This window comes from Ictalurus furcatus, chromosome 25 (genome assembly GCF_023375685.1).
Source record: "Ictalurus furcatus strain D&B chromosome 25, Billie_1.0, whole genome shotgun sequence".
In the NCBI taxonomy this organism is placed as follows: Eukaryota; Metazoa; Chordata; class Actinopteri; order Siluriformes; family Ictaluridae; genus Ictalurus; species Ictalurus furcatus.
This window is the reverse complement of record NC_071279.1, coordinates 17,408,554-17,434,415: the sequence shown is the minus strand read 5'-3', so window position 1 is coordinate 17,434,415 and position 25,862 is coordinate 17,408,554. Positions and strand designations below refer to the sequence as shown.

The 25,862-nt window shown below is 41.3% G+C and overlaps 2 protein-coding genes across 9 annotated transcripts; one reads left to right on the top strand and one right to left on the bottom strand.

Annotated features, from left to right (window-relative positions):
* Positions 1-63: 63 nt before the first annotated feature.
* On the top strand, positions 64-3,100 carry churc1 (churchill domain containing 1). The gene is made up of 4 exons (XM_053614217.1): positions 64-281; positions 1,057-1,192; positions 1,473-1,543; positions 2,608-3,100. The coding sequence occupies exons 1-4, from the start codon at positions 243-245 to the stop codon at positions 2,698-2,700; spliced, it is 339 nt and encodes a 112-aa protein (XP_053470192.1). The 5' UTR covers positions 64-242; the 3' UTR covers positions 2,701-3,100.
* A 614-nt stretch (positions 3,101-3,714) lies between these two features.
* ttbk2b (tau tubulin kinase 2b) lies at positions 3,715-19,299 on the bottom strand. 8 transcript variants are annotated; one of them, XM_053614208.1, is made up of 18 exons: positions 17,631-17,768; positions 17,338-17,419; positions 16,311-16,416; positions 16,044-16,184; positions 14,045-14,192; positions 13,556-13,629; positions 12,853-12,993; positions 12,473-12,577; positions 11,677-11,742; positions 11,292-11,384; positions 10,553-10,678; positions 10,306-10,463; positions 9,989-10,184; positions 9,653-9,864; positions 8,877-9,324; positions 7,955-8,604; positions 7,200-7,497; positions 3,715-5,965 (listed from the first exon to the last, which is right to left on the bottom strand). In XM_053614208.1, the coding sequence occupies exons 4-18, from the start codon at positions 16,143-16,145 to the stop codon at positions 5,885-5,887; spliced, it is 2,898 nt and encodes a 965-aa protein (XP_053470183.1). In that variant the 5' UTR covers positions 16,146-16,184; positions 16,311-16,416; positions 17,338-17,419; positions 17,631-17,768; the 3' UTR covers positions 3,715-5,884. The 8 variants fall into 8 exon arrangements, with proteins under 8 accessions (XP_053470183.1, XP_053470185.1, XP_053470186.1 ...); XM_053614210.1 differs by lacking the exons at positions 16,311-16,416; positions 17,338-17,419; positions 17,631-17,768 and adding exons at positions 18,715-18,782; positions 19,158-19,295; XM_053614211.1 differs by lacking the exons at positions 17,338-17,419; positions 17,631-17,768 and adding an exon at positions 19,158-19,276.
* Positions 19,300-25,862: the final 6,563 nt, after the last annotated feature.

The window sequence follows — 25,862 nt, the reverse complement described above, 5'->3', positions numbered from 1 at the left end:
ATAACCTGATATATATATAACCAAATTACTGCTTATGATTTAACAAACGTCTTTAATGTGCTTAGATTTGAACCATTTATAGGTATTTCACAGAGAGCGATCCCTCTTCGAAGCGCTAGATGGCGCTGAAACAAACACGCCACAAAAATCCAACCAAAGAAGAAGAGAGTGCGGAAGTAGTGCTAAAAAAAAAAATCTCGGTATAAATCTCGTTATTTGATAGTTTTGTTTATAATATAAAAATGTGCACGGGTTGCGTGGAGAAAGAATATCCTGACAGGGTGAGTTTAATGCGGTTTATAATCAACATCTCTGGCTGATTTAATTAATTATTTAATAAATACCGTTAGCGAGTAGCTAAGACGGACATTGTGGAACTGTCGTCACTGTGCATCAATATTTCAGCAACTTTTACATGATAATTTACTGAATTATTTTTTTTTAACATCGACAGTCCCGGCTTTCGTACAAATTCAGTTCATTAGTTTCGAGTTGTGACTCATTTGAACGCGTTTAGTATGAGTAAATCCGCGACTGTTTTCATTAGCAGTGATACAGAGAGGTGTTCGATATCGTAAAAACATCATATCGCGATATTTCCCCCCACGATACTCGATGTATACATTATTAATATATTTTGGGTTTTAAAAGCGATGATTCCCTTGTATCATTTTATCGAACGTCTACAAACATAAAGATGTCAAATAAGTAACGGTAAGAAAAAAGTTAGTTCCTGTTCTCACGTACATTATACAGTAGCAGCTATAAACAGTCGTTCCTTCACCAGACTCTCTCTCTCTCTCTCTCTCTCTCTCTCTCTCGACGAAGTCGACATGACGTGACAAACGCAGCTCATCATGTTACCCAGACAAGCGTAAATTCTTCAGTCTTACTGACGGTTACAAAGCGCTGGCACTGGAGACTCCTTCCATAACTGTCAAATAAATAAACGCGTCCTGAAGCTACTGATAATACGTACGTTACGTAATTTATCTCGAATGTGATCTGATCTAAAACTCGTCCAGCAGTTCTCTCTCTACTCTGTAATGTCTACAGGGAAACACCTGCCTGGATAACGGCTCGTATCTGATGAACTTCCTGGGATGTGCCAACTGTCAGCAGCGAGACTTTGTGCTCATCAGCAACAAGACGCTGGTGGATGAAGACGAGGAGGAGATCGTCACTTACCTGCGTGAGGCCTCTTTTTTTTATTACTATTTCCTTTTCTTTGTAATCAAATAAAACGAAATCTGTATCTTTCCCTTCCCATTTTGTAGTTTTTCTCTCTTTCCTTCTCATGTCTTTTGTTCCTGTAATCCGGCTGTTGTGCACGTTTTCCTTTCTCTCCTTCTCTTCGGAGAGACTTTAATAAGTACATTAAGATCGTAACTTGTGTAAAATATCGCTCGTCATATGAGCGTCTTAAGCAAAACCACAACGTGAAACCTTTTCCCATTATTTTCTCCTCACAGATAAGTGCAAGAATTGTGACCATGTCATAGCCAGACACGAGTACACCTTCTCTGTGGTGGATGACTATCAGGTAGTGTGTGTGTGTGTGTGTGTGTGTGTGTGTGTGTGTTTACCATGGACGAAGATTTCAGCATTGTTCCCTGTACTGAGAAAAGTCCAGACAACTTGATTACTCCAAACTCACTTATCTTATAATAGCACCAGATAAGAACAGTCCTCCTTGAATTTTATCAGTAAAATCTACAACTTTTAGAATCACGAGAGACAGACTTACCAAAGCTGTTCTTATGTAAGGAGTGAAGTACTCCGTGTCACGCTGCAAGAGTAAAATAATCAACAGCGGGATGGTGTGATGATGCGGGGTTACTGTTTTATTCCACTTGCACCGCGGCGGTTTGCCGACGATTACGATCTTAAACGTATTTACGGACGACACGCCATACCTCTCGACCCGTTATAGTTGCGTTTAACGTCCGCAAAAACCAGTCGGTTCCAACACCAGCCTCTTTATAATCTCTACGGAAGCCGATAAGAGAAAATAAATCAAAATAACCAAGCGGACGTTAACAGTTTAACTGGAACTGACACTGGAGACTCCTTCCACAAACGCCGTACGAGTCTTTGCGTACGAGATGTTCCTGTAGATGTTACGAGTGCATTTCATATACACTCACCGTTCCGTGTGAAAATCCCAAGAGGTTCGGAAATACTCAAAAGCAGTCCGTCTGAGCAAAGCCGGACTTTTGAGATCAGACTTTTATTTATTTATTTATTTTTCCTTCATTCTGATGTTTGACGCGAGTATTATAATTGAAACTCTCGACTCGCATCCGCATGATTTTACGCGTTGCGCTTCCGCCGCGCGATTGCCTGATCGGAGAACCGCATAAACGAGCAGGTGTTCCTAATAAAGTGGACGGCGAGTGTGAATAAACCTGTGACGTTACAGATGTTACAGCTGGCACGTCCGTCAGAGCCGCTGGTTTAATCCGTACCTTCGCGATTCGAGAATTCAACAGTGCTGTGGTGTATAAATAGTTTTCTCCAGCTAACAATACTGGAGTAATAAAGCTTTTTTTATGCTATTATTATTATTATTATTATTATTATTATTAATATTATTTAATCTTTCAGGAATACACGATGTTGTGCATGCTGTGCGGAAAGGCGGAAGATTCCATCAGCGTGATGCCGGACGATCCCAGACAGTCCGCCCCTCTCTTCTAAACAGAGAAGACGCAGGACAGTCTTAAAGAAGAGATTCCACTTGCGCTGTGGAGTTTCGTCCACGCCGAGCTCCGGACGCCATTTTTAAACGACTGACTGATTATAATTAATATTAATAATATTACGTGTGTGTGTGTGTGTGTGTGTGTGTAGTTGTTCATGTCCTGGAGAACCTTCCTAAGATGGATCTGGAATGATCTGCGTGACCGTCTCTCCATGATGAACTTACCACAGGCTTTCAAGAACGAATATCATCAACTTTTTTTTTTTCTTTTTTTTTAATCCTGTATGTTTTAGAATAAAACGTCCTGCTCGTCCATTCTGTTCGTTCAGCGTATACTGTAAACTTTCATTCAAACTCTTTTTATACGCTTTGTCTAAATAAATCAAATTAAAACGATGCTCCGTCAGGTCCTCGGTTTGTTTCCGCTTGACGTCACACTCTACTGCTCTAATCTTTAGCGCATGTCTGATTACAACACGGAAGAAGAAAAAAAAAATAAAAAAACGCACGAGGCGGCGGACACGATTAACGGGGTGCCGACCCATCACAGGCACAATCGCACACCCGATCACACACTACGGACAATTTAAGAGATGCCCTTCAACCTACAACGCGTGTCTTTGGATTGGAGGAGGAAACCGGAGTACCATGGGGAGAACATGCAAGCTCCATCCGTGCACACGGGGTGGAGGTAGGAATCGAACCCCCGTCCCTGAAGGTGTCACCTATTTTTTATTTTTTTTAATAAATAAATCGACCCAGATGCTATGAATATGCAAATTAGAAACCCACCTCCTACCCCACCCAACGTTTTCCTTACCTTCATTTGCATACTGCTGTCTGATTGGCTCTCAAATTCTATGATGCAATAACCGTCACATGTTTAAGAAACGGGGAAGAAATTAAACGAGTTCACCCGAAAGATTGGGATGACTTTTTTAAAAATAAAAAAAAGAAGAAAAAGAAGTGACAAACGTTTATTGAAATCAGAGCACCATGGAGGAGCGATATCTTTTGCACGTCAGTATTTATTATGTTTATATGAATACATGTACATTCCAATGTAGTGACTTTTCTTCGTAACTGAATGATGTTTGTTAGCAAAATACGTTACATGAAGCATGAAGCTTTCTTTCCCCCTTTGAACGTATTTATATCTATATACACTTCAAATTCTGTACATTGCTTAAGTAATAGGCCGTGTTATACTATATCAGGGGCTCTACTGATGTTATGTCAAGTAAATAGATACTTTCTTTCAGAGGTGAAGAACAAAAGCACTAGCCTAACTCCGTCGTACACACGGCTACAGCGGGATGAACACGCGACGCTAACGTTAACAAGTTCGGTTGAGTTTTTTTTTTTATAATCCTGATTTGATGTCCTTAATTAATTACAGCCACCTGACATGCATCTCTGCAGCGCCCGTTTACCTTCCAGACTCATCCAGTACAAAAAAAATAAAATAATAATAATAATAATAATAATGCAAGACACATCGTTGAAGCATTAATAATGTACAGATATTACTCCCCCCCCCGGAATGATTAAATTGACATCGTGCTGATTTGCGATTTGCTCATGATATTGTCAGAGAACTACAGCGATTTGTTCAAATGACAAACTCTGTCCACAGTGCTAATCTGCCATTCGATAATGGTGGTGGTGGTTGTTTTTTTTTTTTGAACGTTCTGAAAAGCGCTGAAGAGATAAAGACGCTCAGTAACGAACAGCTGGGCTACATTGTCATCTTAACACGTCTAATTAATAAATAAATAAATAAATACATTCTATGATAGATAATGTAGTTTACAGTAAGTACATTCCCTGAAATACATACAGTATATACACATGCTTGCTTGTAACATACGTGACTATACATACAATGTTTCTTTTTGTGAGTGTGTATATATATATATATATATATATATATATATACACACATACACAAACACACAGCATGAATGAGCAAATCGCTCACTGATACATGGGTAGAGCGAAAAGACAAATAAAAAATAAAATAAAAAAGTAAAAATATAACACAGATGCAGAATCCATGTGAAGCAAGTTCGTGTAAATGTGTATGCAAATACTGTTGTTGTTGTTGTTTTTTTAAACAAACACGATATGTTTATTCCACTGTTTTGGATTTTAAAAAATAAACTAAAAAAAGGCCAGATTTCAAATACATGTCTGACACAGGTTCGAGCAAAATAACATAAAAGTAAACAAGCGATTCCATAAAAATAAAAGTGATAGAAATATATTGGCACATGATCCGTGTAGTGTACGGTCTGTAATATAATACGCTCCTGTGAAAACGTAGGACTGATGCACGTCTTCGCTAGTCATAGCTACGTGTTAAATATAATATTCCAGCTATACCATAGTCTGTTTTTTATTTGATCTCATTTCGGTATTTTACAGGTAGGTTTCCGTGATTAGCAAAAAACTATCTAAGCAAGGTTTACTCGTGAGCATTGTGTCATACGCGCTCATTTGCACGATGTGTGTTGCGGAGCTGTAGGAATCTGAAAGCTGGAAGATCGCCGGAAGATCGCGAGAGAGTCAAATCGGGCGTGCGCACACGCGTGTCCTATCGATCGCGGCGATTCCCGGGCGCCTTGCGAGCTTGTGTATGCGGAACAGGGCGGATCGGTTGATCGCGCTTTTCTCCTTTCACGTGGCGTGAACGGCACGGGTTTCGAAAAGATGCCGTGGCTTCACGTGTCTGGGAGAAAGCGCTGACTAGCTAGTGTGTTTTGTGTCAAAATTCTGACACTGCAAGAGATCAGAGCTAAAAATCTCCTCGGTATACAGTTTTGATCGTTTGGCGTCACTCCTACTGGGCCGGAGGCGTGACCCAAAGCTTGCATCGTGAGATTATTATATAATAATATAACGTCATACAATATATTAAATCACGTGATGATAAATATGTTATTTGCATATTCTCTGGTGTGACCTTGCCGAGACGAGTGTGTGATGAATTAGCTACTAATAGAGATGCTACTGCACAATGCTAAACTGGTAGCTATAGACGTCATTTAGACTTGTTGCTCCAGCGCACAATGAAAGAAGCAAACTTCAGACACCAAACATGTCGTTTTTGCCCGGTCTAATTTAATCCACGTAAAAATGGCGGCGAGATGCAGGAGCGAGCCGTGAACTGACCGTACGCTAGGTTGATCGTGATGCACGGCGAGAAGGCTTTATGACGATGACGGAGTCTCGGGAGTTTGTAAAAAAATCCTTGGCGTGCTTGGACGTTTCCACAGGAGGGTACACGACACATGGAAGATTTAAATGGAACAAACACACCAATGAATTAATGAGCAATATGGATTATGGAGAAATGGAGCGCGGTATGGGAATGTCGGAGGTATGACAAAATGGCTTATATACAATGCTTTCAAGTAATCTCAACCAACACTGTTGGCTTCAATTTTTTTGTTTTCCCATTTGAATTTTTTTCGTTCCCCACTTCACTTTACTGAAATAGACAAAGTCTATATTAGACTTTGTCCCCCCCTCCCCCCCACACACACACACACACTCAGGGGCGTTAGCTGGACTGTTAATCATCCGGGGCTGAGCCTAGATTCTTCACAATTAAAAAAAATAAATAAAAAAAAAGAGTTTAAAAACGTTTTTCTAAATAGACTGTCTCCATGCATTTTTTCACGCTCGGCTAGTAGCCTAGAGTTTTGTTTTATGGACGCTGAGGTCAGTCTGCTGTCAATGTATGACATGATCGGAAAAAAGTTGGATTTATCATAAAACCTCGGGTGTTGTTGCTGTTTGTAGGACGACCAGAGCGATAAAATATAAAATTTTTCTAACTAGGCTAGTTTGGAGTCGCTAGCCAAGGCGAGGCGCAGCTAAGCGATCACTGTACGGGTTTAGCTGCTACAGAGCCATGTAGAGAACATTATCTTTCCTTATGCTCTGCTCGTATCATGTTCACGTAAACTGGATCTCATACAGACGTTTACACTCGTTTTCCTGCTCAGCATCAGAGGACGTTAGTGTTTCAGTTTAAACTCCTTTACTGGTTTAAATAAATAAATAAATCGATATTTTTAAAAATCGTGGTCTGACTGTGTGAGCTAGCGTGTGGCAGAATTGAGACCCGTCAGCCAATAGGACGCGAGTATTTCCACGTATTTTCCTGTAAACCCTGTCTGATTGGTCTCGCCTCCGTTCACTGAAGATATAAACGTCTTCAGGACGTCTTCTTTTACTGACGTTCAGTTACGTAGTGACAAACCGCTCCAAGTGGAGAATTATTCAGGGATAAAGAAAAAAAAAAAATCTTCGTGGATACAGCCCCGAATGCCCAGGCCAGGTTACGCCCCTGCCCACACCCTCATTATTACCACTTTAAAAGCTGCTTGTAACCAAATGAATCCTTTCAAATCCATGAATCATCATAAAGTAATCAGTGGTCCACCAGAACAGTCACTTCTTCACCTTTAATCTTTTATTTGTTCACCTTGGTAGTGGTTTTGCTCTCAGGGCTTCCTGCTCTTCCTCCAGCGCCATAACCGGCGCTACGTTTGACTCGTACATCGCACATCCGAGGCGGCGGGGAGCCTAAAAGGGTGAGCGGGGCTTGGCTGTGACATCCCTCGAAGCGAGAAGGGGACGAGCTTAACGAGCGCTGTATGGAGGAAGCGGTACGTTGGTAGCGGGATACAGCCACGCCTCCTCGCTCTTGCATCAGCTGGGTGAGGTTGTCAAGGAGATCCGTATCACTAGTGCTGCTGGCCCGGATACGGTAACGTCTGCGCCTAGGACCAAATACATGTATATAAAACGATTTTAATATATTTTAGTCTAACTGTTGATTACTTTCCTATAACTGGAGTGTTTTATTCCTATTATACCACAGCAATTTTTTCAGCATTAAAACCGTTACTATAGAAACGATAGCATATTAGAACGAGATTAACCTTGCAGTCGGAACTACTTTCCGAGCCATGCCGTTATAGAAGATTTATCAAAACCTCCTAAACCAATCAGAATCGAGAATTCAACAGCACTGCGGCATAAACAGAAACAACATGCAAACAATGATGTAATACAAATGATGTAATCTCGCCTACTAGTACTGTAGTCTTGTATTTGTCACATTTAAATCTGCTGTACTTTATTTTCTCTACATAATGTATATTTATATATATATATAAAAACTCTACATAAGTCAAGTATAATTTAAACAGTATATTACCGACTGCATTTTCTAACCTGTTTTCTCCCCCTGGGCGGAGAGGAGGTTTTCCTGGAGGTGGGCGTGGCATGAAGCGAGCAGAGAACTGGTCTGGAACTAGTGTTGGACTTATGGGCCTTGGGATCTTGCTCCTGCTGGACAGCGGGCTTGAGGAGGAGGAGAGCGAGAGCAGGTCATCTCCCTGGAAGTCGGATGCACGAGAACCTCGCTCGGAGGGGAAGGAGAACTTGTCACGAAGCAGGGCTGACGGGAAGTGCTCGCAGGATAAAGAGAGGGATGGTGAGAGCGGGGCAAAATTCTTCCTGGTGGGGGAGTCTGGGTCACGGACAGGAATACGGCTGGCCCGCGGGGACAATTCCCGAGGAGAAGCCGGGACAGGGGAGACGGGGCCTGCATCGACCGTGTCCCCAGTGGTCTCGCCCTGGTTCGGAGTCGTAGAAGGACCGACGTCGGGACAACCCGAGTCACTCTCCACGTCTTTCTCGGTCGGTTTGACGGAGCTCAGCTGCTCGTTCACTGGGGCAGGAGGCCGCGAGGAGGTTTTGGGTGGTGAATTCCCCGGAGGTTGACTGGGGTCGTCTTCAGCAGCGAGTGTCGGAGAGTCCTGAACCGGATCGCTTTCACCCTTTTGCTGAAGATGGATGGATTGTGGTAAAGTGCTGGATAACTACAGACAAGATGGATAGTATGCATAGAAAACAGATTCCTCTTTAGTGACCAACTGACTTAAAAAAAAAAAAAAAAAAAAACATAGCTGTGGCTAATTCTGGCCAATTATCTCGAACATACATCCTCTGACACCTCTGCTTTAAGCACATATAATAATTACATAAGGAGCAAGTTTAAGAAACTTTAAAAAAAAAAAATGCAAGTTTTAAGAAAACAGATTTAAAAATTTGTCGTTTTTACACAGAGACCCAACACGTTTTGAGCACTAACCTGCTCTAACTGACTTCTATTAATGTGAGCCATCGATGCTGGCTGTATAGTAGGCAGCCTCCTCAGCCCTGTGATGCCAGAAAACCCTGTCAGACCTGGCAATCCAGGAAGGTGGGTAAACGGAGGGCCGGTGTGACAGAGGGCAGTATGGAGTTCTCCGGAGCCGCTGAGGGTGCTGGCTCGCTGGGGCAGAGGGTCGGACCAGGTGCGAGGCAGAGCCAGGGGACTGGTGGAGCGCTCCTCCTCCTCGGGCTTAGAGCACGCTGATCCGCTTCCACCTTCCAGCTCCACCAGCACCCACTCCTGAGAGTCGCCCTCCTGCGGGACCGGGCTGAGGTTCACTGCTACATAGCCACTGCTGGCTGCCCCCTCTTCATCCTCCAGAGAGCCCTGCTCGGGACGACACCCGATCCTCTCCTGAGGTAGGACTGGTCGCTGCTTTCCTAAGCTGGAAACAAGATGAAGGAGGGAATATGAGGAAAGGCATCAATCTCACATGACACTCAACTTGGAGGAGAGAAAAAAAAACTATTTACGATCAACGAGCCTCGTTTATCGATCCGTAAGAGTTTTCGTAGGCCAGACCAAACTAAAATCTCCCACCAGATTTACAAACGTTTCAGCTAACACAGTGTGTGACTAATGCTTCCTTCTGTGATAGGGCGCCATTACTTTTGTCCTAGCTGAATGCCTAGCATTTTTAATTGTTTTTCCGAACTAACAAAATGTTCAAATGTAAATTTGTTAATGTAACTGTGTGCTGCTGTGGTACTGACTAGGCTTCCAGGAAGCGTTCAATGGTAGGTTTGGGTTCAGGAGTCAGTCTCTTGTCCAAGCCCATGCTGTGGCTGTGACGCATCCTCCTCAGGAGCGGCGCCATGCGGTCGATGAGTAAGGTCTCGGAGTGCACCCGCCTCGGAGAGCCCTGCGCAGAGCCGCTGTTGGGGCTCTGATTGCCCTCTTTACTCCTCTCATCTTCGCTGGCCACCTGGTGTACAAACGGTCAGACTATTCTTTACAAAAGCGTCATATACGACAAGCTCCTCTGTATACTTCTAACGCATTCATTTTCCTTTCCGTTCCTTAAACCCATCCGTTTTCCTTCTCAGTACCTTTCTAATCTGTGGTTGGATGTGATTGCGGTTGCGTTCTCTGCTACGTTCCATCTCCTCCCATACGTCAGCTCCCTGAGCGTGCTGAGCCGGGATCGGCGAGCAATTGTCTGCTTCGCTGAGCCGCTCGCCCTGAAGGACGTCCTCCGTGTTCTCACGCTGCATGTCGCCCGGTATCGCAGATGCGTTGGCCATGCTGTGTGAACATTTAATCAGTTATACGACATTCCAGAGCGTACCATTAAAACGGGGGTTGGAGCTTCTTTATGGGGCAGGAGGCATGTTGCTATCCTAACGGTGCCTTGTTCTACACATACCCCAAGTACGCTGGTGTGAGACGAGTCAGCTGCTGGCCCGTGGTCGCTAGAGCTGAGACTGTAAGGGAGCCCTCCGAGTCGCTCCTCTCCCAGTCATACGGGTCGTTCTCCATAACGTTATACGTCTTCATGCTGTTCTCAAACACCGACGTCAGGAGCTGGAACACAACGCGGTAACGTCTATTAATACACTCGCTGAAGCACGTAACACCTCAGTTATACACCACACAGACATCTGGTAAAGTACCTGATAGTCAGGTTTGGTGTAGTAGTCGAGGCCTGAGATGTGGTCGAGAAAAACGCTAAACTCTACAGGGAGGTGTTTAAGCATGAGGCGATGGTCGTAGGTCTCCTTCAGGTTCCCTACTTGCTCCTGAACAAGAACAAAGAAGGTTCTTTAAATAATAAATGGACAGCAAAAGTTATTTTTGTTTACACCCCACCCTACCCAATCCATGACGATCAGAACCGTGCGCTTCGTGATCTGTCGCACCCATAATTATTGGGCTTTATTTACTGTATATTACAGATAATTATTGGTTTATTATTTATTTATATAATTACTCTTGCCCAGTTTTCCTGCTTCCAACACATCAGCTTCGAGAACTAACTTGCTGCCTAATAAATATACCCCCGCTGTAACGAGATAATCGAAGTTATTCACTTCACCTGTCAGTGGTTTTAATGTTACGGCTGATCGATGTACAACAAACTAATTACAAAAGAAATAATCCAAGGCAGCTCATTTTACAGATGTTTTTTTTAAAATCCATTTTGACAGGTTCTACCATGAAACATTCCGCAGTCTGCATTAAAGGTTAACACCGAATCTAATTATCATCAAATTATTCTCTCCGGCACATTTTAAAGAGGATCCAATTTGCATTTGGACGTTTTGTTTTTACATTTAGTCTTTAACCCCAGACCCATTTCGCATCGAAGTCCGATTTACGCGCTCAAACGCGTGTCGATGAAACGTCACGTACTTTGTCCTTGACTTTTCTCCAGGGAAGCTGGCCCACCATGAACTCCACTAGCATGTAAAAGAGAGACCACAGGTCATCATGCCGACCCATTTCCTGCACCAAGAAGTAAGACAGAACGTGCGTTTTCAGTGAGGGAATGACTCATGCCTGCAGCAGGAGTGACTTGGTACATTATTTAAAGCCATCTCACAACTAACCACTCATAAAATGTACAGCAATGGCTTTATTAAAAAAAAAAAAAAAAGAAAAAAAAAGAAAAAAGTTTACATAAATTGAAAATTAATCTGACTGTGCTATTCAATTAATTGTGTACTGAAAGGTTCAAATGACTTGTATGAATATCAAAACCTGTGTATGGATGAGTAAAAAGCTGGAAATGACGTACCTTGTTCTTGTGAGCGTTGATCGAGGCATAGCGAACAGTTCCCCTGAATCCTGCCACTGGACGAGGCTTTAAATGATTAGGACAGACAAAAAAATATACGAGATATATAAGAATACATACAAGATATTAGTTATGTATATATTTAATGCTACTGCACGTGTTTTATGTAAGTAATAAAACACTCCGTGGTGTGCTGGTATAGGAAAATAATCAGTGACCGGATGGTGCAAAGAAGCGGAATTACTGTTACCATCCTGAAGGTGATTATTTTCCCATAGCAGCATGTCCTGAAGAGTTTTATTCCTCTTACTTCATGGCAACTTGCCAACGAAGCCAATATTTTTATTTATTAATGTCGCTTTAAGTTATTAAGACAAAAATAAATAAATAAATCAGCTTGTCATGTTAATAGACAAGTGCAAAGTTCTGAAAACACTGTTACGACGCGCTGACACTGGAGACTCCTTCCATAAATATTAAACAAACGTCTCCTTACAGAAAACGTCACCACGTCAACGGTTATACGTTTTGTTTTCGTTAAAATTAAAAAAGCACCCTTTTTTAACTGTTTTTTATTCATCTTTGTGTAGATTACGTAGAGGATCTGCCTTACCCCTCTTTAAGACGTGAGCCGTTACTATAGAAACGATTACGTATAAGATTAAACCTGTGATTTGTAGCTGCACTGCTGTCTTATAGAAATGCTTCTGGCCAATCAGAATTGAGAATGAATACCACAGCGCTGAGGTATGAAAGGTGATAAACATATTGTAGGTTCGAAATAAAAATCACGTACCGGACGGACTTCTTGGCAGGAGTTTGTAAACTGGCGCGCCAAACCGAAGTCGAGCATGTAGCAGGTTCGGCATGTACTCGTCAGTCGACCCATGGCAAAGTTGGACTAAAAAAAAAAAGAAAAAGAAAAGCTCAGAAGATTTAGTAAACCACAAGGCGTGAGACGGCACGCTGTACTATTACTGCATTCTAGCACTGTGAGGCCCTGAGCAATTTCAGCACAATACAATCTCGGAGTTTACATCACTTCAGCACTATTTTCAGTAAATCTTATTACTGTATGTTTATGATATTAAAAGTCGGCACTGTGCAGGATTAAAAACTTGTCTGCGGGTTATAGTGAAATGAAGCTGGCATTTGAAGCCTGCTGTCATCGCTCACCGGTTTGATGTCTCTGTGCAGGAAGCCCACCGAGTGGATGCTCTCGATAGCCTCCAGAATCTGTCGGCCGAGCCTGAGCGTGGTGGACACCGAGAACATACCGTGGCTCATAGTGCGCCGGAGGTCGGCCAAGTTCCTTCCCTGCGCACATCACATATCAGTCACGTAACCAGCCGGTTATCAACTCCTACAAACAACCGGGTCCGTTTTCTCTTCAGTGACTTTACATCATACTTAGCACTGTTACACTGACACAGTTAGTCACGGTGTCATGGTTACCTCACTGCTCACGTCTTCAAAATACTGATCAAAGTGCATTTCCGTCTGTTACAATCTATTTCAAGTCCCTTACTCCGGTCGTTCTCGTCTTTGTGTCCTGCAGCGGCTCCTAAAATATTTCTCGACCCGTTCCCTCTGGACTCGCCTCCGAGGTCGTGACCTCCGTGCAGGGATACGACTGTTCCTTACTGAAAACCCTTTGACCGGGTTTACTCAGCTCTGAACATGTCCCTAAGCTTACCGTACGCAACAGCTATCGAACGTACAGAAGCACAGGGCATTGCTCACCAGAACTGAACCCAAACAACTTTCTATTTTTGGCTAAGCAGCTCTGAACACTCACGGATCCGTTAAATGGTCAATTAATACCGTGATATTTTCAGACTAGGTTGCCGTACTGTGAAAATTTCAAAATGTAACATACCTGAAGCTCCATCACCACGTAGTTGAATCGATCGTTACGCCCACAACCGACGAAGCGGCAGACATGGTCCTTACCTGTGTACAAACATCGGACAACGTAGTTTATCACAGTCTTCATGACCTTTCTGATTCATTCCATCATATGAATGAATGTTTGCCAGACACCAACATTTTTAGTGGAAACTCTGATACGAAGACGCTACAGAAACTAAAGGCGTCTCTTTTCATCCACTATTGTGTCCTGGAGTCAGGTACTTAACCCAAAGCTGCTCCTGGTAAATGATTGTACACATTGGCTACTAAATTTGAGAACACAGACTTTATAAGGCTGGTGAGCAGCAAAGTTCATTTTGAACTGATCTATCACAGAAACGGTTTCTGTTCATCACTTTCTTCATTATGTTGGCCATATAGATCATGGGGATGTAGATGAAGCAACATGTATAGTTCAGTCATAAGCATCACGTGGACTTCAGACTGGCGCTCTTACCCTGGAGCCTCTTGAGAACGGCCACCTCCATCTTTAAGACCTGTTTGGGTTGCTGAGCCGACTCCACTTTAAGAGCCACGTTACAATGGTTCAGCTGGTCCAGGACTTCATAGATCTCCCCAAAGCCTCCGCCACCGATCTTCTTAATCTGTGTGAGAAGATGTGCAGGTAAGAGTTCGTCTTTATTAAAAAAAGGGTTGTAGCGGTTTCCTCGCCAAGGGTGTGCGAATTCACAGGTCAAGGTTCACCTAAAGTCTGTGCAAAGCGAAAATAACCACAAGTACGTCTTTCACATCCCACGTCCTTTCTCGCTCAGGGAATTGGCGTGATCGGGTTTGGTCTGAAATGTATTCGCGTTTTGGTCCGACCTCTGCTTTAGCTGAAAAAGCAGCGTGGTTTATATGGGTATGCGTCATTTAATTCAATAAGATCCGTACAGAGCCACCAGATCATAAATAAACAGCTATTTGGCAGCGTCGGGGTCTCCGAACTCTGATGACGGTGCAGCTTTTGTACACCTGCAGTGAGCTGGGTGCAATATACAGCCTACAGACCTGGCCAAAAATATTGGTACCCTTCCACCTTTAATAAATAAAAAATAATAATAAAATTACTTAAAAGAAATTAAAATTTGATTTAAGTTGAAACTTACAGAACTGCATGGCATTCAATATTTATTTATTTTACACTGAATAGAACAGAAATTTTACTTTTGATTTATGATTTAACATATATAAAAATAAAAAAACAAATGAAAATGGCATGGAATTTCCCCGAGATGATTTTTAAACAGTATTAAAGGAGTTCACACCGACGCTGGATTCTTATAGGCTGCTTTTCGGAATATTTCTCTCCCAGTCGTCCGTTTAAATAAAGATTTTTTTGTAAATAAAATGTTAGCTGTCTAATGAAAGAAATGAATATGTCGACACGATTACATTTTTGTCTATGACACCGATTTCACACGTTTAATCACACACCTTCAGATCAAAAATTTTTTAACATCATGAGAAACATTGATGGTCTCCAAACCTATATATATATATATATATATATAAATACAAAAGAGATGCACCTGTATCGGCCGATAAAGGCTATTTTTCCCGGTATCGGCTGATAGTTTAAAAACATCCGATGATCAGGGCCGATTATATCCTGTCGATTAAAAGACGGCGGGAAAACACATCGATTTAATGCTGTGTGCAAAGAGGAATCTGTTGTGTGGAATGATGACAAAACCGCAGTTTGTAATCTCTGTAATCTCTGCACTGATATAATTTTACACCGGAAGTAAATTTTACGACGCTGAAGTTTTGGCATCGAGCCAATCCCCCCCGCCCCCCCCTCGCCCTGAATTAAAGCGGCAGTACACAGTTGAATAATTTAAGTTGAAGATGAATTGACAAAAAAAAGTATATATTGCACAGAAACATATACTTGTAGAGTAGTATATTTCATATCCAGTGAATGTTAATACATAAAAAAGTTGATATTATATATTAGCAGTTTGATGTCAGTGATGAAGTAGAAATGCTTGTGTTTGTGGTGAGTGAATGTGAGACTAACAGGTGGTTTTTTACCATTCAGTCAATGTTAATATGAATTAATAACATTCAATAAGTTAAGAAGTCTTACTTTAATCTTCAGAATTTAGTTCATGTCTTAATGTTAATTAGAGTAACTCCAACATTAACACAATAACTAAATTCTGAAGATTAAAGGAAGACTGTGTTTTTTGATGTGTTTTCTGTGTATGAGACCAGCTACTGTGAAACTACTAGTTGAAATGGAGAGAATAAAGTTTTTATTTGCATTTCTTTCAGAATTCTTTTCAATTAATTATTATTCATTTATAAGAAGGTATAAAAGGCAGAACTATCGGTATCGGCCGCTATCATTCTGAATAATCAGTTATCGGTATCGGCTGAGAAATTTATTACCGGTGCATCTCTATTATTTATTTATTTATTTTTGGAGGACGTCTGTAGGCGTTACTCACCACCCTCCAGCGGTCCCGGACCATGTTCCCCACCGACAGTATGTCGGCCTGCTCTCCTGCCGCACTCATCAAAGTGCTCACGCACGGACTGAGCACAGCCATAGGTGATCAGCATCTGGCATCAGTGACACAGGCTTCTCGCTGGAATGCACAGGAATCAATACACACATGGGGTGTTAAAGAAGAGTTCTGGTTATTTCTGGAGATATACAGGATTGTGCTCTTCGAAGAAGGTTTAATGAAACTTTACTTTGCCAGATGACGGACCTATTAATACTTCATCCCTTCTGAGAAGCAAAAAGAAAGACCTCTTTAAGGACACTGCCCTGATTTTTAGTCCCAAGACTGATGCAGGGCACAGAGCTGCTAAAGCCTAATGGAGAGACATGTCCACTGACGATTAGTCGTAAAGCATGACGCAAGTGAGAATAAAACGTTAGCTACGGCTGTGGCTCAAAACAGATCACTGAGCAACGTTGGGATAATAATCTCTACACGCTAGAACTAACAATCGTTCAAATTTCCGATATATTTTATCTGCAATGTTGTTAATTAAGCATCGACACAAAGGCGCTATCTTTTTTGTAAAAAAAATTTTACACTGGATTTACAAACATTTCAGAAAGGCTGATTTTCTTCACACTCGCTTACGTATCTTAGTCACCAGTAAAGTGACCAGTAAAGTGACCAGTAGAGCAAGGTCATTTGCATGTGGCGACGCCCACAAAACTCCTTAAAAGGTCAAGTGCACAGACAGCTAGGAGCCTTCAGTCTGTGATGTCACAAATTCACTCACATGGATAAACACCACACTGTCTGCTAACTGCCCCAAAACCCAAAAATAAATACCCCAGGATCTCTTATTTCCCCAACCCCAAATATATACACCACCCTGTCTGCTAACTGCACCAAAACCCAAAAATAAATACCCCGGGATCTCTTATTTCCCCAACCCCAAATATATACACCACCCTGTCTCCTAAATGCCCCAAAACCCAAAAATATATACCCTGTGACCTCTGATTTCCCCAAACCAAAATACCCCTCTGACTGCTATTTGCCCCAAACCCAACTATAAAAACACCTGTGAACTGTAATTGCCCCAAAACCCAAACAGAAATATAACCCTGGCTGCTAATTGCCTAAGAACAAAAATAAATAAATACCCTGTGACCTCTGATTTCCCCAAACCCAAATCTGACTGTTATTTGCTATCTTTACTTTACTATCTTTTCTTTATTATCTTTATATTTACTATCTCTTGCTAATTTCCCCAAAACCCAAAAATAAATACCCCGTGCCGCGTAACTTCCCCAGACCCTAACAACGACCATCAGGAAATCCAAGTGTACTCTGTTCCTAGCATTACTTCTGTCCTAGATGAGAGAAATGTCAATGAATTCAAGAGAAAAAGGAAAGATGGTATAATGGTATAGTGATGGTATAGTGGTATAATGATAAAGAACTACAGTTACACCAGGATACTGAAACATTCTGGTGGGAAACAGAAGTGAAATAAGACTGAACTCGAACTGAATTTAATAAAGACTGAATGTAATGTCAGAACATCTGTGAAATAAATCTCACTTGTGGGAATATGACTCCTGACTTGTATGAATATGACTCCTGACTTGTGGGAATATGACTCCTGACTTGTATGAATATGACTCCTGACCTGTGGGAATATGACTCCTGACTTGTATGAATATGACTCCTGACCTGTGGGAATATGACTCCTGACTTGTATGAATATGACTCCTGACCTGTGGGAATATGACTCCTGACTTGTGGGAATATGACTCCTGACTTGTGGGAATATGACTCCTGACTTGTGGGAATATGACTCCTGTATGATAAACACAGAAATGTTGGCTTCAATCCATTAAAACAACAAAAACCCGCAGACGCTGTTGTTCCTCAGCATGAAGCCTGCTGATGGGGAAGATGCTCAAGGAAGCAATTATCCTTTAACACTACCGCTTAGGAACATTTTCTATAGTTTATATATATTATACACAGAGATTAAAGGTCACACCGTCGCAGGCTAAACTCAGAGCAGCTAGCTAGCACTAACACGCGCGGGCAAAGTCTCATCATTTACAGCTAGTCCAGTTTCAGCTAGCTAACTTACCTGCATTCATTCAGATCAGCGTAACCTTGGCAACGCACATTTAATGCTAATGACATATCGAGTGAACTAAAAGGAGGCTAGTTTTGTTTAATTTAAATATCTAGTTAGCTGGCTAGCTAAATCACTGCACTGTTTGTTTATTATTAGCACTGAGTCCCAACAATCACGTTGTGTTATTTTTTTTTTTTTTGCTAGCTTGCTAGTTACATTATTTTTTTTCTTATTTTCCATTACAAACTAGAGTGCAGTTTATTCATGGATCAAAACTCGTCGTTAAAATGCTACAACATTTCCCGAAACATCTTTGAATTCATATTTAGCTCAAATCAAGCTGTATTACTTATTAGTTAGCTTGAGATGCTTTCCCACCCACATTCTGATCCGACACATCCCATTGGTTGAGTCCTTGTAAATATGAACCATACGCCAATCGAAGCTTGGAAACCTTTCGTTACCGACCAATCCTAGCGAAGAAGGCGGGACTTGCTAGAAAACAGGTAGAGACGGAAAAAAGGAGAATGGCTAGCGTTTGTTACCTACCTTCATCCGCAGCTGCCGCAATCCGAGCCCGAGGTATCGCTTGAAAACATTATTAAGATGTCCACAAGCTGTGGAGGTTTAATAAAGGTGGCATGGTAATTTCATTCCGTAACAAAAATGTTTTAAAAAATAAACGAATAATAGTAATACGACGAGGAAAAGAATAATAGAAATGCGGCTGAATGAATTGTCGGCAGCGCCGTTAGAGTCGCCTCACACACAGCTCGCGCTGCTGCCAGCCTGTGACGTCACGGAGACTCCTTTTAACCAGTGTTTCATATTCATACATAAAAATATGAATCTACTTGTAATATTGATATACCTTCACATTTCATATCTATAGTAGTGGTTCAGCAAAAGCGCTTCAGAGCACTCTCATTGTTCTACCCTGCTTTATTCTATCCTGTATTAACCATCTTTCTGTAATAAACCTTTTTTTTTACCTTCAGAGGACGAGTCTGTGAGTGTTGTCTAATTTCCACGACAATTTGGTGTCTCCTGGCTGGACTGCGCGAGTCTTTTCAGCTTTTCTGGACAACAAGCAAACCGGAGGACGCTCGTAGAAAAGTTTCACCCTGAAATCCGTGTTGCCACGCAGGCGATTTGCCCTTTGTTGTGCAGAGTGAAACACCGATGTTGCCTTACCATTGACTGGTAGGACTCTTCAAGAATATAGAATTAGAATTTGAATTTTATGAAGTCATTGTGTATTGCTGTCTGTATGGAAGGGAGTCAACGATAGAAGAAATGCGTGTATTACATCGAGAGAGAAGTATTACATGGAGTGATTTCTTATAAGAAGTTCGAGGAACTTCGCCTCTGCGACGGCAGAGATATTGGTGTTTATTAGATCACAGCTTCAAAACTAAGATATACACCAACGGGTACATATAGAGAGAGAGAGATAATAACTGTAAAAATATTTGCTAACGGAAAGAGTCCGGTTCGAGCAATAAATAAGTAAACAGAGTACTTTTTAAGAAGTATTTTTACGGCGGATTATTATCAAGTGGCACGCCCCATTGACTCATTCCATCATACCAGCGGTACATGATACATTTGGCAAATTTAACGCACAAGTCCATTTTACTGAGATAAAAAATAATAATAATAATAAAAAAAGAAATTATTTAAAAAAAAAAAAAAGAAGGGAAGAGAAAACTGTAAGTCCTACCAAATTGCTGTATGTGGAATCGTTCTCACAGGTAAACTCTTTTACATTCTTAAGGTTTGCTCTATTGATCCTATAGGTTATATGATTAATTGAATGTCTAGAGACATTTTCTGTCTGTGCACGAGAACGCATATTCACTTGATTTTCATAGCATGTTAAATTGATTAAAACTTTCGAAGTTACAGAAGCTGTAAAAAAAATTATATATATATATATATATATATATATATATATATGTGTGTGTGTGTGTGTGTGTATATATGTGTATATATATGTGTATATGGGAAAAACGTAGCAAAGCACATACTGAGACACATGCTATGGTATGTACAGGGTGCTCATATGTTGGTCCTGATATCACATTTATGCGTGTGAATTATGGGGAAGGATGTTTGAACCAATATGATGTATGGGTTAAAGAATGTGCTTTCCCAGAAAAAGGTAGTTTTAGTCTCAGACAATTAGAACAACAGAAATTTAATTTGGAGACAAAAGAGAGAGAGAGAAAGAGACCCCTAAAACAAAGAGCGAAGTGCAGTTTTTGGCAGACTGGAAGGCATTTGCTGAAGGGCAGAGCGAGGCACATAAAAGAGAGAAAAAATGTCAGGCAGGGCCCTCATCTATTTCTCAGTGTGCTAAACTGCAGAAAGCCGATCCCGACCTGGACTCCGCCCCGCCACGACGCCCACAGCCAGTAAGGAGGGAGGAACCTGCAGTTTCAGAGGCACCTGCTCACGATGAACCGGCCCAGCCTACACCACTCTATCCGAACCTGTCAGAACTGAGCCACCAATCCCCACCGAACTATGCTCCAGCCGTCCTACCTTCACCGGTGGCGTTACACTCGAGATCCCAAGTGAAGGGACCAACAACATTGCTGCCTGAGGGCTTCAGACAAACAAAATCGGACAGAGAGGGGACAGTGCACGCCGTGGTAACTGCCCCAATTCTAGATGTGGCTGGTGAAAGAGGCCCTATGCTAGTTCACAGACCCTGGACATTGGAAGACATCAGGAGCAGCATGACGCATCTGCCGGCGCTCCACGAAGTAGGAGAACAAAAATTTAGGGATGAACTTCAGATATTCTGCAGAGAATTCAGACCCACCACTCATGAACTACGACGACTGCTCATGTTAGTTCTTTGTAAAATCTGATCAGTCTCTGTTCTTTAAATCGCTGTGGCACTATATTAACTTTTATAGATGCTCTACGCCCCCATCACACCACAAAGAACTGATGCATGCCTGTGCATAATCAAATCATGTACTGTATTTATTTCTCTTTAGATTTATTCTCAGACAGTGGTATAAGCATAACTCATAGCTTATTTCCAATACCTCATCACATGAGTGAATAGAAATAGAAAGAAATTGTTTCACTGAATAAATCAGTTTTAATAAATAAAGTGCTTCAGTGCACACATGTCTCTCTATTACATACCAGCTTTAAAATATGACTATTTATAAAAAATATTTAAGTTTGCCTTAAAAACATTACTGTGTTATTGAATCAAACTACAGTTAAAAATAATATTTACATCGAATAAGTATAAAAATACATCAAGCATTTTGTTTATCTTAAATAAAAGACATGCACAAATGCTAAATCCATAAAACATTCCTTTTTAAAAGAAATTATTTTAAAAGCTGTGCTTCAATCATTTATAATTACACGTGAAACACTTTAATAAACTTTTAAACAGTGGTCAAAGTGCTTTACACATGAGCAAATACAAGAACAGAAAAAACAGTAGCTGTATAAAAGACACCGTGCATTATAAGAGAACAAAGAAAACATATCAAACAAATTGAATACTGTAAGTAATAAATAAGATTTATAAACCTATTTCTAGACATTTTTGTAAATTTCAAGTTGTACATTGTTTATTGCATTTGCTTTGTTTAAGAAAAAACTGTTGTTGTTTTTTTAAAGAAAAAAATATCTGCCAACAGAATACCTAAAAAATAGTGAAATTTACTGATCATTGAGGATCATTTGCTACCTATTTCCTGTTATATCGTATTCATGAATATACCTGGAAAGTGATAATAATCAACTCATGTTGCTGTCATGTGAATCATTGACAGGAAAAGGATTAAAGGCAACATTTCCAGTCATTACACTCAAAATAAAATGCGCTCCTCACTGTTACGTTATCCAATGTGTTTCTGTTTGCTCTATGTGTCATTTATGTGTTTATGTCGGTGGTGGGATGGGTTTATTTTGTCTCCTCCCCCTCCTCTAGACCCCGCCTACTGCATGCGTACGATCACGTCTTGTCCACGCCTGCTCTGGCCTTGTGCGACAGGATTGGTCGCCTGCACGTTTCCGGGAGTGTACTTAAGCCTAGTCAGTCTCCATCCCAGGGCAGATCATTGCCATTGCGTTGTGTATAGGGAGAAGTGCTTTTCGCCTGTGTGTGACCCTATGCCTGTTCTGACTTTGTTTATGCCCTGCTCCATTATGATTCATGTGATACCCATTTATAGTATTTTGTTAATTAACACACTAATAGTCACCTCTGTAAATAGTGCACGGTTAAGAGTGGTTTGTAGGAAGTCGGCGCCATTTGTGTTGATTCTTCTTTTCTCCTGTTTTTGGGTTAGCTAGGGAATGAGGGAACGCAGTGTATTTTTCTTTTCTTTTCTTGTAGTTTAGTTAGTTGGTTTTCTTTTGGTAAAGGTAGAGGGTAGTTTTGTTTATTATCTTGGCCTGGCCGGCTTTCTCAAGATTGAAACCACTGTGTATGTATAAAAGGTGCTCTGTTTAGAGAATAAAAAAGCAAACGCAATCTTGGTCTCGCCAACCCTTTTCGTTTCTTTTTTTTATTTTATTGTATGTCGCGGCCCGACCTCGACCGGGTCGTAACACAGTACAGAGAATATGGAAATGCCAGTCAGACTACCATGCATGTCTTCAGACTGGAGGAAACAGGAGTACCCAGAGGAAACCCCTGAACTACAAGGAGAACATGCAAGCCAAGAGAAATATATTCTTACTATTTGAGTCAGTAAACAGTTAATATACAATCAGTATTTACTATGAACATGACAACTAGGTATGTGCCATGATCACTTGTATTGTAAAATTCAATACAATCTCAAGTAGGTGTGATTTGTGCTCCAGTATTTGCCACCCGTATTCACAAGAAAGGGTGAAGATGGATGTCTTCTAAGGGTCTGGGTTTTGTTTTTTGTTTTTTTTGACAATACAAGGAAACACCACTTGTGTGCTCATTTTCAAAAGACATTATCGAGTTAAAATTGTAACCCATGTGTCATGTTTGGGAGACTCAGACAGATGCAAGTGCAGGTAAGGCAGCAAAATAAAAGTCAGTGCAAACAATCCAAATCAAAAAAGCAAACAGACAAAAACAGGAAGGAGCTAAGGTCAGGCGATGTACTAACAGGATATCAGAGGCTAGGCAGAAACACACCAAACAGAGAACAGGATCAAAGTCAAACCAGCAAAGATGAGGCACAAACAAAGGGTTGGTAATGTCCAGAACAGAGGGCAACTGAGCATATACTTCACAAAGTTCTCGTGATTGAAAGTCTCTTTTAAAGGCTGTGTGTGTGTGTTTGTTTACTTGTTTGTGTGGGTGCATTCTGGGAAGTGATGATTGTAGGCCATGGTGTCTGCTGGGAAGTGGAGTTCATGGATTGCCGTGACACGACACCATGAGCTTGGCTGTCATTAGAAAGATTTAATAAAAGCTCATGACTTGTGATTTTTTTTTTTCTGGAACAGGGCAGTTCATGACTTATTTGTTAATACTGCATACTATTGTGGTGGATCCTGGAGGTTTTGTCCTCTGCGCACAAGTACAGAGGGATGAATTTGTGTCTGAGATGACAGATTAGACTGGCCATTCAGTCAAACTGCAAAAATGACCTTCATTAATGACCTTTATAATTGACTGTAATTAGAGATGAGAACATGAACAATGTACAATGTGCAAGACACCCACACACACTCACACACACTCACACACACAGACACACCCAAACCTACTGACACATACACACACTCACAAACACATACGCAAGCAAACGCCAAGAAGTGTGAACTTGAACATGACGGAGCAAAAGCCACAAGTTTTATGTTTGCTGTTTTGAAAGTGCACTGAAAGGCGCGGCCCGAATAAACGTGATCAGTTAAGATTCCGGCTGCTTCTCGAGTCTTCCTCCACACCCTCACACACTGGGGTTCTACAGTGGTCCCAAAACCGGGGATCTGGGGAAAACTCGCTACTAGCCGAAACCATCAAGTCCCTCGCCACCCTCCACCAAACTCAACACCAACTGCACCTTGAGCAGCAGCGGCGCTTCAAAGCCCTCGTGCAGGAGCGGGCCGAGAGCTTTTGGGCACTCCAGAAGCTGCTGCAGCTCAACACATCTCCAGCTGTGTCCCCTGCACTCGTTCCACATGTGACACTCAGAAAGATGGCCTTCCTGGAGCTCTTCGAGTGTGCGGCAGCTATGAGGGTGTAACCGGAGGAGGAATGGGCTCGACCACGCCACCACAATAATAGATGTACAGAGCTTCTTGTTTTCTAGAAATCATAAACTCTTTAATACAGATATATAATTGCACAGTAAGTTATATGATTTTTACTTATTAAGAAATATATCAATATAACTTGACTTGCAAATAAAATGTAGCTATTATTTAATCAGCGCAAACTCGGCCTCAGGCGTCAGTGTTAACTTCCCTCGTGGTTTTAGGTGAGAGAAATTAGATGGACAGCCACAGACCCAAAATAAGGACCTGGCCATCAGTGGCTGAAACTGAAAGGGGCTTGGAAAGCCTTGGCCAGGGCAGAATTAAAGAAATTTCAAATGTTCAGAAACGCCCCTGGATGTTTATATTCCGTCAAGAAAGATTGGGTACTTCAAACAAACAAACAAACAAACAAACAAATAAATAAATGAGAGTAAAAGGAAAGCAGTGTTGTGTTGGTGCTGATTAGAAGTGCAGTGTTACAGCATTCTACTGGGTTTTTTGGGAGCAGAATAGAATTGATAATGATAATGATATAATTTAGTCTTTTATTGGTCACACACACATATGCACAATGAAATTCTTTTCTTCTCATGTCAGGAAGTTGGGGTCAGACATGATACTCAAGGGCCCAAAAGTGGCAGGGTGGCAGTGCTGAGGCTTTAACCCCCGACCTTCTGATCAGTAACCCAGAGCCTTAAACGCCAAGCCACCACTTCCCCCAGAATTGCAGAATTTTCGGTCATCATGACGATCACCGTGAAGTCACAGAGACTCTATAGATTTGTCATTAGCACTGCTGAAGATTGGCTCATTTCTACTTTGGAAGCTTGAGGATACACACTTCCAGATTCAGGTGAGAGACATTTCTGGTGTGTGTTAAAACTGACAGGTGTGTAAACTCCACCCACACGGAGGACACCACAGATTAGAAATACATTTAGAAGACGAGCGTATGACTGCGTGTACAACTCAATACTAATATTCCATTAGAGGGATACCACCTGCTAGCAGCAAAAACAAAATGGTGGATGGGATAGCAGAGAAAACGTAGCGCATATCGCCTCCTGTAACTATTTGGGATTGGATTTTGGAAATGGAATGTATTTTTGGAACTGGAAATGTTTATACGGAAATAGACTACAATGTTTTGCCGGACTCACAGACTGCAGCAGCACTTTGTCTAAACGTTCTGAATAAATAATTTTAGACATGTTTTATATATTTTATATATAGAAATATAGAATAATATAGAAATATTTCTAAAATAAGAAACATATTGTCACTACATGATGCGGAAATACTAGTTCATGCATTCGTCAACTCTAGATTAGATTACTGTAATGCCTTACTGTCTGGATGTTCCAGTAGGAATATAAATAAGCTCCAGTTAGTCCAGAATGCAGCTGCTAGAGTCCTAACTAGAACTAGAAGATACGACCATATCACACCGATATTATCAATACTGC